The sequence below is a fragment of the Macaca thibetana genome, chromosome 4, assembly GCF_024542745.1.
Source record: "Macaca thibetana thibetana isolate TM-01 chromosome 4, ASM2454274v1, whole genome shotgun sequence".
Lineage (NCBI taxonomy): Eukaryota > Metazoa > Chordata > Mammalia > Primates > Cercopithecidae > Macaca > Macaca thibetana.
The window spans coordinates 103,778,345-103,790,468 of record NC_065581.1 but is presented as its reverse complement, the minus strand read 5'-3'; the positions used below and the strand labels follow the sequence as shown (position 1 = coordinate 103,790,468).

The 12,124-nt window shown below is 44.5% G+C and overlaps 3 protein-coding genes across 3 annotated transcripts in view; 1 reads left to right on the top strand and 2 right to left on the bottom strand.

Annotated features, from left to right (window-relative positions):
- The window catches only part of RTN4IP1 (reticulon 4 interacting protein 1), a 54,323-nt gene extending 46,564 nt beyond the window's left edge, over positions 1 to 7,759 (top strand). Inside the window, exon 9 of the mRNA XM_050786751.1 lies at positions 7,631 to 7,759. Coding sequence (XP_050642708.1) covers positions 7,631 to 7,738 — 108 coding nt within the window. The 3' untranslated portion in view covers positions 7,739 to 7,759. The remainder of the gene's footprint in view (positions 1 to 7,630) is intronic.
- The window catches only part of QRSL1 (glutaminyl-tRNA amidotransferase subunit QRSL1), a 362,228-nt gene that overhangs the window by 82,860 nt on the left and 267,244 nt on the right, over positions 1 to 12,124 (bottom strand). The window lies entirely within an intron of this gene.
- The window catches only part of CRYBG1 (crystallin beta-gamma domain containing 1), a 57,203-nt gene continuing 54,332 nt past the window's right edge, over positions 9,254 to 12,124 (bottom strand). Inside the window, exon 20 of the mRNA XM_050786687.1 lies at positions 9,254 to 11,248. Within this exon, the coding sequence (XP_050642644.1) occupies positions 11,160 to 11,248 (89 nt within the window). The 3' untranslated portion in view covers positions 9,254 to 11,159. The remainder of the gene's footprint in view (positions 11,249 to 12,124) is intronic.

The following is a 12,124-nucleotide window of genomic DNA, read 5'->3' as shown; positions in this document are numbered from 1 at the left end:
AAGAAGATCTGGTTACTGGTTACTTGTGATTTAAACTATCTTAATATCTGAGCTGGGTGTGGTGGCTCATGCCTGTGATCCCAGCTACTTAAAAATTTGAGTTGGGAGGATCACTTGGGCCCAGGAGTTCAAGACCAGCCTGGGCAACATAGGGCAATCCCATCTCAAGGGAAAAAAAAAAGAATCTGGATGAATGAGTATTACTGACGGAGTCTAAATTCAGCTTGTTAGCCCTGCATGCCCCAGTAGAAATGGAGAAGCCACCGAGTTAATATCCACAGTAATGAGCACTCTCTGTCAATCCATTAATAGCATCGTCCTTCTGCCTTCTTTATGAACACACCAACCCTACCTTTGCTTTCTCCCAGTGCAGCACTCAGTAAATGTTTTTGGAATTAAGATTTCCTGCCTTTAATGTGCTCACCATTGTCAGGCTCAAAAGTGAAGAGGAGCTGAAATTTCCTAAGTATGTGGGGATCTCACAGTCTGTTTTTCCTGGAGATCCAGTCTTAAGCATTGTTTTCACATGACTATTGTCACGAAGGCTTATTGTGTGTCGTAGGACTCCATATTCATCCTATCTGGGCACAATTTCAGTCTGAATTTTAAGTTACCTGGTATTTTCATTATATCTTAGATAAAGTGGTTGGCAAACTACAGCCTGTGGGCCACATTCAATCTAAGGCCTGTTTTTGCATGTCCTCTGAGCCACGAATGGTTTTTACTTCCCTTTTTTTTTTGTTTGAGACAGAGTCTTGTTCTGTTGCCAGGCTAGAGTGCAGTGGCACAATCTCGGCTCACTGCAACCTCTACCTCCTGGGTTCAAGCGATTCTTCTGTCTCAGCCTCCCAAGTAACTGGGACTACAGGCACCCACCATCACACCCAGCTAATTTTTTGTATTTTTAGTAGAGACGGGGTTTCACCATGTTGGCCATGATGGTCTCAATCTCTTGACCTCGTGATCCACCCACCTTGGCCTCCAAAAGTGCTGGGATTACAGGCGTGAGCCACCGCACCTGGCTGGTTTTTACATTTTTAAAGATTTGTTAAAAAAAAAAAAAAAAATGAAGAAGAAGAGAACTTAGACCCTGTGAAGCCTGCAAAGCCTAAAACATTCACTATGTAACTCTTTACAGAAAAAGTTTGCCGATCCTTATCTTAAACTAGTAGTTAAATGTTTTTTAACTGAAACGCAGTCAGGCCAAGCTCCGGTTTACAGAATAGGCACAGGAGGAGCTGCTCTGCAGGTGAAGTGGCGGCAGGGAGTGACCTCCCTCGCAAATGTTCTGTTTCCTCACAGCTGCTCCACACAGCCAAGGAGCCCTGGGCTCCTGGACACCAGTTTGCAAACTACTGTTCTGAGCATTCTCAAAAAGAATGATTTATAATTTTTCCCTTAAGCGTAATGGGTTGGTACTGACGTGCCTTGTGCCTACAGTTTATTGGCATTTTCTCCTAAGCACAAAAAACAGTTCCTATTTTCATACTATTTAACACACTTACTTTTTGGTGGGGGGAGATATAGCACAAATTATATTCAGGTCACGCATATGCCGTTGAATAGCATACTCACAGACTGGAAAGAAGAAAGCCTTGCACTTGTCCAGTTTACTGTCTTCATCCCTTTATCCCCCATCCTGCCGTGATGTCACATTTGAAGGGACAGAAGCCCTAAGAAATTAAATGATGTGCTCAAGGTCACATAGGCAGGGCCCAGGTCTTTTGATCCTTAGGACAGTTCCTTCTACAGCCTTCATTGTTTTCTGCTTAAATAATCATCCAGACATTGTTACCTAGAGTTTGAATTCTTGGTATTTTACTCTGTCATCTTGTATTTCTCAGTATCTTGCAGGACTGAGAAGAGGTGGTGGTGAGGCAGTCTTCAGATGATAGCTGCTGCTAAGAAGGACTGTGTAACTGTGTTTTGAAGGAAAATATCTATACATATTTGCTTATATATGCATGTATTAGTTTCTTATTGCTGTAACAAATTATTATGAATGTGGTGACTTAAGACAACACAAATTTATTATCTTATAATAATAAGATTTTGGTCAGAAGTCCAGATGTGTGGGCAGGGCTGCATTCCTCCTGGAAGCAGGCTATAGGGGAGGATCTGTTTCCTTGCCTTCTCCAGCTTCTAGAGGCTGTATCTCCCTTGACTTGTGGCTTCATCACTCCAACCTCTGCTTCTGTTAATCTTTGACCTCTAACCCTCCTGCCTTCCTCTTATAAGGACCCTGAAATTACACTGGGCCCACTTGGATAATCCAGGATAATCTCTGCATCTCAGGATCCTTAACCTTAATCATACCAGCAAAGTTCTTTTGCCATGTAAGGTGCCATATTCACACATTTTGGGAATTAGGATGTGAATATCTTTGGGGGCCATTATTCTTCCTACCACAATACATAAAATATCTGAAAAGGATATGAGAGCAGCTAGAAATCTTGGTTGCTCCTGAGGAGGGAAACTAGATGGCTAGAAATCAAGCACGGTAGGACGATCTTTTTTTTTTTTTTTTTTGAGACAGGGTCTCACTTTGTCATCCAGGCTGGAGTGTAGTGGTATGATCTCAGCTCTCTGCAGCCTTGACCTCCTGGGCTCAAGCGATCGTCCCACCTCAGCCCCCCATGTAGCACTATCCAGCACTACCTCTTGGACAGGTATGCCCCTGACCAGCTCAATTTTTTGTATTTTTTGTAGAGACAAGGTTTTGCCATGTTTCCCAGGCTGGTCTCGAACTCCTGAGCTCAAGTGATCTGCCTGCCTGGGCCTCCCAAAATGCTAAGATTATAGGTGTGAGCCACTGCACATGGCCAGGAAGATATTTTTGAATGTTTATTTACACATATATATTCTTCATGTAATTAGTAAGCCTTCTGATGTTAGGAACTTAATGTTCACAGGTATATTCAAAATCTTAGATGCCAGCCAAGCATCTTGGTTGAGCAGTGATATAGATTTCTCAGTTGATTGATTTTAGCCAGCATTGATTTTAGCCTATGCACCATATTTGAGTTCAATTCAGAACACTTACTGAAGGCCCACTAGCACTTACTTGACCCAGTAGATGGTGGAGAAGTGTGTTGGTCACACTCAGTTACCTTTCGAGCAGCCTGTCCTTTGGAACGTTGTGCAGTGATGGAAATGTTCTCTGTCTGCGGTATTCACTTGGTGGCCACTACGCCATTGAGCACTTGAAATGTAGCAAATGCAACTTGAGAGACTGACTTTTTCATTTTAATTACTTACTTTTGATTAACGTAAATAGTCATGTGTCTAGAGGCTACCATATTGGACACAGCAGCTTTCGAGAAAAATGTAATGAGTTCTGAGATAGGTGATTTCCCAGGTCCGTCTTGAATAGCTGGGCCCTTGTTTAGCAATGAAGTACATTCTAAACCTTAAGTTCCTTATTGCCACTGGAGTTTGCTCCATGGAAAGAATGTAATGATGAGGGACTGAATCCCTAGGACCACACTGGAAGAGGGCTGCCTTGCCTGATATGGCAAGTATCTCATGGATCTCATGGCCTCAATGCTTCTGAAGTTTCCTGATGCTACTGAAATTGTTTCTATGAGCAAATTTATATGGGGTTTCTCCTCTCACTTTCTGGCTGTTGGAAGTGCATTTTTTAGGGGTACCTGGGGACAAGTCCTTGATGCTTTCCCAAATGGCACATTTACTCCCTTGGAGGGTTCCCCCATCTGCCATCCCCCTCCTGTCTCACCCTATCTTCCAGTTTTGAGTTTGCCATCTGGGGCAGGAAGTTTCCAAGAAATAGCAACTGAGAGCAAAATTCACCTCTTCCTTTTGTCTTCTTTTTATCTAAAGGTAGACTTAGTTTAAGTTCCCTTCTTCCTCTTTACCGCAACCCTGGAAATAGTGAACCTATCACAGAGGTCAGGGGCATACCTGTCCAGGAGGTAGTGCTGGAACTGCGGTCCTGGTGCCTGTCCACAGGTGTGTGGATTTGGACTCAGACCAGGAGCCCTTAGGTCTTCCTTGGTGTTTGTCACCTGTCAGCGTCCCCTCACACACCTCACCCTCTGAGATCTGCAGCCTCTGTGCCTGGTGGAAGAAGAGGCCAAGGGTCTAGGAAAAGAAGTGGAACAGACTGTGACTTCCCAGATTGCATCCATCCCATGCAGTAGCGACATTCCGGAGTCCTAGGTCCTTGTTTTGGCTCTGCTGTTGACAGCTCTGACCTTACACTTACCACTCAGTCACTTGCACTTCAGTTTCCTAATCTATCAAAAGAGGCACACTTGGATATGTTAACTCTACGGTTTTGTGATTCTCACTGGGAAAATGGGAATTGAGGGAAAACCTCTGCCTGCTGCCATGGCTGCCTAGACAGTGTCCTTCTCCACCAGCAGCCTCATGCTCTTGCAGTAGTGAGAGGTTTTCTGTACTGTCTTCCCCTCAAGCATTAGAGAGGGTTTTGCCTCAGCAGGAAGGAGGACTTGCCCAGGGGCTGGTAAGCAGCAATGTTCCAAGGTCACACCAGAGAGGTTGAGGTTCCCATCATCCCTACGTTCTCCCAGAAGGGATGTCAGGCAGCAGGTGCCAAATCTTGGTGCTTGGCTTGGTTCAGCCTTTGTATCAGGGATGCGAGGCACAATCAGCACCCCACACATGAATCCAAAACTGAATGAGGGCTGCTGCTGTGGGCGTCCCCTGGCCGGCCGTGAGCCTTGTGTGTCTGCACAGTGGGAAGCGTGCCGTTGAGCCTGCCCGCTTTATAACAGGGCTCCCTGTGCCAGGTGGACTACAGCAGCGTCATCACATAAACATCCCCACTTCACTGGGAGTAACCTTTCTTTCCCCCCTCTGGATTTTAACTCTGATCCCTTTGTCCTTAACAAACAAGTATTCTAGGTCTGATGTGAGGCTGTACATAGACACTGTCTCATTATCCAGTTAATCTCTGTTTGCTGTTACAGATTCAGCCAACAGTGGCATTTGCCGGCCTTCAATTGGAAACCTTTTTCTCCATTGTCACTTATGGGAACTGCTGAATGACTCATTATGCCGTGGTCAGCCCTCTCGGGTTATTTGCCACAATAGGCCTGACCAGCCAGATTAAAGTGGGCAGTAACTCTAAGCTCCCTGTGTCATCAGTTCAGGATCTGTGTCCCCAGTCAGAGCTCTAAATTGAACATTGAGTTCAGCCTGTTTTGGATTAGTGCCTTAGGAGGCGGACACTTTGTCAGTCTGTGGAATGGATGGGTATGTGCATGGTACAAGTTAGGGATCCCAAGAATAAGGCAGAGGGCTGGGTGAGTCCCATTTTAGGGTACATGCAGATCACTGGGGAAGCATTGTTTCTGCCCCATCCCTGCAGGTTCTGATGTAGTTGTTCTAACGGGAGGCCTTGGACTGCATTTTAAGCATGCATTTGGGTGATTCCTTTTCCAGGTAAACAGCATCCTGAAAACAGTGTCCCAGGGGCTTTGGGGGAGTGATTGTTGCAGGTCTCATGTGGGACATCCAGGAAACAACTGTTTTTTTTGTTTGCTTGTTTTGGTGACAGAGTCTCGCTCTGTTGCCCAGGCTGGAGTGCAATGGTGCGATCTCAGTTTACTGCAGCCTCCACCCCCCAGGTTCAAACGATTCTCATGCCTCTCAGCCTCCCGAGTAGCTGAGATTACAGGCACACACCAACCCACCCAGCTAATTTTTGTATTTTTAGTGGAGATGGGTTTCACCATGTTGGCCAGGCTGGTCTCAAACTCCTGACCTCAGGTGATCAGCTCACCTCGGCCTCCCAGAGTGCTGGGATTACAGATGTGAGCCACTGTGCTTGGCCAAGAAACAATGCATCCCATTCCATTCAGCAACATTAATGCAGTCCACCCCAAAGTGGGACTCACCACAGTCCTCTGCCTTATTCTTGGAGAGAATGGAAGACAAATAGGCTTTGTCTCACAAGCCAGCTCAGAGCAGTTAATAGTGGCTGCAGTGGTGAAGATTCTGAGGTCATGTTCAGCTTGCAGGGGTCAGCAATAGTGATGTCCTCCATAGGTGTGGATGGCACCTGTGTACCACACATCTGTCATCTTGGTGGCCTGGACACAGGGTCTAGAGACCAGGTCCTCAGCTGGCACAAGGCAGGCAAGCCGACATGCAGACTGTAATAAATCCTTACAGTCCTTGGCTACTTTTCCCTTCCTTCAAGGTTTTAGGGGTAGGTGTAGACAGCAGCAGATGCTATAGGATGTGATTTGCAGGTACAAAAGTATTTTCAGCTCTTTGGAGAAGGGAACTTTTGGAGTCTAAGATGCTTTTCTGGTGGCTGGGCTGTGAAGTCATCCACGAGGAAGGTTCATCAGATGCATCTGAATGTCACAATAACACTTCTTCCTCTTGTAAAAGGAAAGGCGTTGTAAAATGGATGAGTTGGCTTATGCCTTCTGATAACTTACCCCTGCCAGTGGAGCTATGGGAGGCGGGCCACTGAGATACCCAGTGGATAACCGTGGATGTTTGCTTAAAGTTTTGAAAAGGAAGAATTCAGTTGGATTTCTGCATGCAGAGAGAGGACGTTACCTGGGACCTAGTTTCAGAAGGAGGTTGCTGGCATTACTGATGGCGCAGTGAGAAGACCCAGCAGCACTGAAACATGTATGAGCTGCTGGAATGGCTTTCTTGTAAATTGTAACCAGCGCACCGTTGTTCAGCAAAGCCTGCCAGGGCAGCTCCAGCCTGGGCCAAGTATTCTCGAAGCCCGGAAAGCTCACATAAGATGCTTTTCCCCCCACTTACCTTATTAGCTTTCACCTAAGTGACATTGATGAAGCTCCTACTGTATGTTTAGCATTATACTGGGTGTTGTGGGGGATGCAAACAAAGTGGCTTAGTCCCCTGTCCCACAGGTACTTTATGCTCTGGTTGGGTAGATATGCCAAACACTGAACAAATTAAAAAAAAAAAAAGGAAACACACACACTATTTCCATGCACTTTCTGTAAGGGGCCAGATGGATACATACAGCAAGGACCTTGGGATGTTCTCTTTGTTATTTACCATACAGCACAGAGTGACTGAGATGGGTACTCAGCTGTAAACAAGTACAGTCTGTGAAGAAGGCCACATGGTTCCTGTGGTAGTTGAAAGGGACAACATGTTGCAAACTGGGGCATGAGGAAAGACAGTGTGAGACCTGGACGGGAAGGGTGGTAGAATCTTCACAGGAGAAGGATTTCTGGGCTTACTGACTTGTACCAGCAGAGGCATAAACATACCAGGTGGAGAAAAGTGACAAGTAGAGCGTTTTGGGAAAGCATGGAATCTGGATGAGGGCTGAGCTCAGGATGCTATTGGTCTTCGAATGCCAGGGTGGGAGCTGTTGAAGGGTTCTGAGTAGGAGAGTGACAGACCAGCATGGAGGAGAAGTAAGACTGGGCAGTGGGGTGGGAAGGGCCGTAAAGAGAGAAGCAGCAGTGAGGCAGGAATGGAGGCAGCATCATGGCCCGTGTGAGAACCTGACCTGGGTCCACTGGAGAGACACTCAAGAGAGACTGTGGCTTGAGGGACACTGTGAAGAAACTAATTACCAATGTCATCTGCCTTGAAAGATGTAGGCTTTTTTATCCACTGGTCAACCTCTTATGTTTTACAGATCCGGCCAGTTATTGAACAAACCTTTCCTTTTTCTAAAGTTCCAGAAGCCTTCCTGAAGGTGGAAAGAGGACACGCACGAGGAAAGACTGTAATTAATGTTGTCTAAATAAAAATGCAGTTTACTGATTGTTGGCGTTCTTATTTGGTGAGTGCCTGTGAGCCCAAATTTTTTTCTAGCATTTTTTCCAGATTAGATTATAAATTCCATGATACAAGCTTTAAAAAATAAGCACACCATTTTGGCCAGTAATCGATATAAAAATACCAGCACTTGAACTTGTCTGTAGTCAGTAAAAATTCCAGGTTTTTTCAAGCTGTTCTTTCACACTGGCTTTGCAGGTTGCTGTGGCACCTTCCATTTTACTAGCTTAAACTACTTTATTGTCTTATTTGTTTTTGAGACAGGGTCTTGCTTTGTCACCTAGGTTGGAGTGCAGTGGCACAATCACAGCTCATTGCAGCCTTGACCTTAAGCGATTCTCCTGCTTCAGCCTCTCAAGTTGCTAGGACTACAGGTATGCACCACCACACCCAGCTAATTTTTTGTATTTTTAGTAGAGAGTTTCGCCATGTTACCCAGGCTGGTCTCAAACGCCCGAGCGTAAGCGATCCACCACGTCAATCTCCCAAAGTGTTGGGATTACAGGCGTGAACCACCGTGCTGGGCTTGATCATCTTAATGTACCATACTAAAACTTTCAGTGTATGGATGGATGTCAGCATGAAGAGATCATTTAAAGCTAGTTCTTCTTGAATTAATCACCGAGCACCATTCTAACTGACCAAGGTTTCCTTTTTTGTTCCTCCACCATAAGGTGGTCACCACATCTAAGTCTCTTAGTGTCATATATAAAAATCTGGCTGGTGATTCATTTGTTTATGCTCCTAATATTGAAAGGTGAGGGCAGAGTTTCTAACTTGTCAAAACCCTTACGTCTTGCATAAGGGGTAGGCCTGTTTCGGCAATTGAAACATGCTTCTCTGAGGGCTTTTCCATGGAAATTGCAGCCTTCCAATGGAGTCCAAAGCTCGCCACTTTGATGTCAAATGTTTACATTTAGATCTCTCTCCAGTCAACCCATTGCAGTGTGCACTTTTGAATATTCATTTACGGTAAGTGTTTTTACTTCCTAATATACTCATCCTCAGTATTGCACCTGAAATGCTTCAACTTTTGATGTAGACTTGTTTTGAGATTTCTGCTTGGTTTATTCCTGTTAGACACTCGTTTGGTAGCATGTATGTTAGATGTAGGCTTTTCTCTAGAATTGCTGGTCTGGTCTTACTACCGAGTTATTTCAAAAGAATAAAAAGTCTGATTTTCCAGGTGTAAATACCAACTGCTCTTGAATTCCATCTGGAGCAGCCTCAGCTCTTTTCCTGGAGGGCTCCCAGGTGGTAGTGGGAGTAAAATACTTGAGCCAGGACCTCACTCATCCTCGTTTCCACTCAGAAACCATGGCGTTTGGAAAGAGTGTCAGCAACACTTTCTTGCTGTTAAACCAGCACCCCTCAAACCTGCTTCATCCTAATCAGACATTTGTTTCTCATCTGCTAGCTGACTCTCTTTGAAGGGTTAGATGAGGGCTACTGAATGGACTCTCAGATTTCATCAACATAGTTAACCAGAAGCAAGTTTATTTAAGAGATCAGCTCAGCACAGGCCATTGTAGAGTGTCTTACCCCACCATATTGTAATGGTATACACAAAAGGCCTAAATTCAAAGCTATACATCTAGGAACAAGACAGATACATTGGATGCTGTTGTACCAGCGCCAATAATATTTTAAAACAAGATAAACTATTCCAGTGACCGGAATTGCCTACCACAGACTCCAGAGAAGATCAGCATTTTAGAATTAGAAACACACTTGAATAGATGGAAAAGAAACGAGTTGTTCTACGTGTGATAAGAGCACCAGTATTGAGTGATGAGGACAAAAAGAGGAAGAATATATTCAAGGAAATGTTTAGCACTTTTGTTCTTCAAAGCTAGAACCCAGTTTGAACAGCAGCGTATGGGCCAGTGTCTTGTCAGTAGTTAAGCAGTATGTTTGCATTCTTGAAATGCTTACTGCAGTTGAGGGTTCCAAGACTGCTTGAAGATTGATTTGACTCCAGTCAAATCATGAGTTCCAAGACTTGACCAGCAACATCCCTGAAGGTCTCTTTTCCTTCACGTTCTGGGGATAATTGCTGGTCGCCCTCTTGAGCCTTTCACACCTCATTTAGTGGCTACAGTGCCCCCAGGACCTGAGGCTGTCCACCAACAGCTGTACCCCGAAGCAATGGCTATAGAACACTGCAGGGCAGGCAGCCCCATGCAGGCCATGTGCAGATGCAGGTGGATAGAAGGGCAAGAAATTAGGCTAACAAATCTGAGTTTAGCAAAAATGTATATAACATTGCTTTAGCGCTTGTAGATGAGTAAGGATGGCTCATAAATTAGGTCATGATAATAGTGTTCCAGTAGCAGCTATAAGAAAGGCATTAAACCACACTCATTTGTGACATTCTAGGGCAGCCCATGGATGAGTTAAAATAATTCAAATCCTGGCTGGGCGCAGTGGCTCAGGCCTGTAATCCCAGCATTTTGGGAGGCTGAGGCGAGCAGATTGCTTGAGCCCAGAAGTTCGACATCAGCCTGGGCAACATGGTGAAACCCCATCTCTACAGAAAAACAAAAATTGGCTGGGCTTGGTGGTGTGTGCCTATAGTCCCAGCTACTTGGGAGGCTGAGGTGGGAGGATCACCTGAGCCTAGGGAGGTAGAGGCTGCAGTGAGCCGCGATTGCACCACTGTACTCCAGCCTGGGTGACAGAGTGAGACCCTGAATCAAAAAATTAATAATCCAAATCCTACTAACAACTGTTACCATACTTTGACATGAAATTTTTAAACTGCATTAGTTTTTAATATGAACTAAAGGAAAGTAATATTTGTTTAGAGTTCCTTAAAGGTGTGAAGACCTAAGGCTTTCCTACTGTGCTATGCAGCATATTTTAAGGTTCCAGAAAGTGTTTAAGGCCAAGAACCAAAATTACAGGCCTAATTAAGTATTTCTTCTCAGATGCTAAACAGTTCTCTACCTTTCAAACCTAAGCCTTTATCTTACCCTTTAAAGTGTAAGGGCTTTGTAGGCCTACAAAGTTGGTAGATTTGTTCCAGTTCTCTCCTGTCACTATCTTTGGAAATAATTTAAAATGTACACAGTCTTGAAGTCTTGGTATAACATTTTAAAAAATCACCCAAAAGCTGCTAATTAGGCAACCTGTTTAAGCAGCTACCAAAAATGAAAGGCAAGAAATGAAAGGAGGACAAATTATTGGCTTAAAGCTATGATAGTCTTTTGAAACGATGAGTAAGTTCTCTGAGTCATGGCAGCATGATTTAAGGTTGAATTTAGAATCAATGAAGGAGGAGTTGATCCACTTTCCAGTTGGATCTTCCATCAGCATTGTCCTTTTTAAAAAATAAGGTGACTGGAAGGACCTCCAGAAGATTCTTCTTCCTTCTTTGTTCAGGTTTATAGGACCATGGCTTCCCACACTTGTGTAAACTTCTCTTTGCTGACAGTGTTGAGGATAATGTGATTTTGATCATACTGTGTGCCCCCTAAAAGAAAGGAAGGAAAATAATAAAAGATGAATGTGCCCATGAAGGGTCTATAGTAGACACAATTTTCCCAACACCAGTACAGCAAAAGTAAGCAAGTAAACAAGGTGTAGAACGGCATGCCTCAAGGAGGCAAGGCAGGGAGGGAAGCCTGAGCCCCTGTGGGATGACAGGGTCAACCTGCCATAGGTGAATCTGTCCAGATCCCATCATCGGGGCACCAGCAGCTTCACACAGGACATCCCACCTCATGGGCTCCTTTTTCTACCCAGTTCTTAGGAGCTAGGCCACAGTCACTCGTACAATGTCTGAAATTCAAGGGAACTGGGAAAACTCAAGAGAAGGGAAAAGGAGTAAAGAGACTAACATATATTTGGTGGTGAGATGGTGGATTCGAGACATCAGTGAGGAAAGAGCAGGCAGTCCTGGCAGTAGTGGAAAGGTGGGAGGAATGGTTATTGAGGAACAGCATTTGCATGAACAATGAAAACGGGCCGTATTAGGTCAAAGGGAAGGTTTGAATGACACCCGGAAGTACACAAAGGGACAGGGTAGCATTGTCACTACTGGGGACTCGGTGGATAAAACTTCATAGCATTTAAGATGCTGAGTACCATTGCATTGTAAAACTATTATCATGAACTCTCTAACTCCCTTTTACCAGAATGTTTGTAAGATTTTCCAAAGGTGCTTACTAGATGTTTCAGATACTTTAGTGCTATAAACAGCCTCATGGCTTCTTTCTTTGGAGAAGTATCATTAACAAAAGGGTTATCTGATTTTTTTTTCCAGTGTAGAATAAAGATCCCCTCAGATGACTTATCCTTTTTTTAGCATAAACCTCAGCACCAAGGATATATCAACAAAGACCCCATC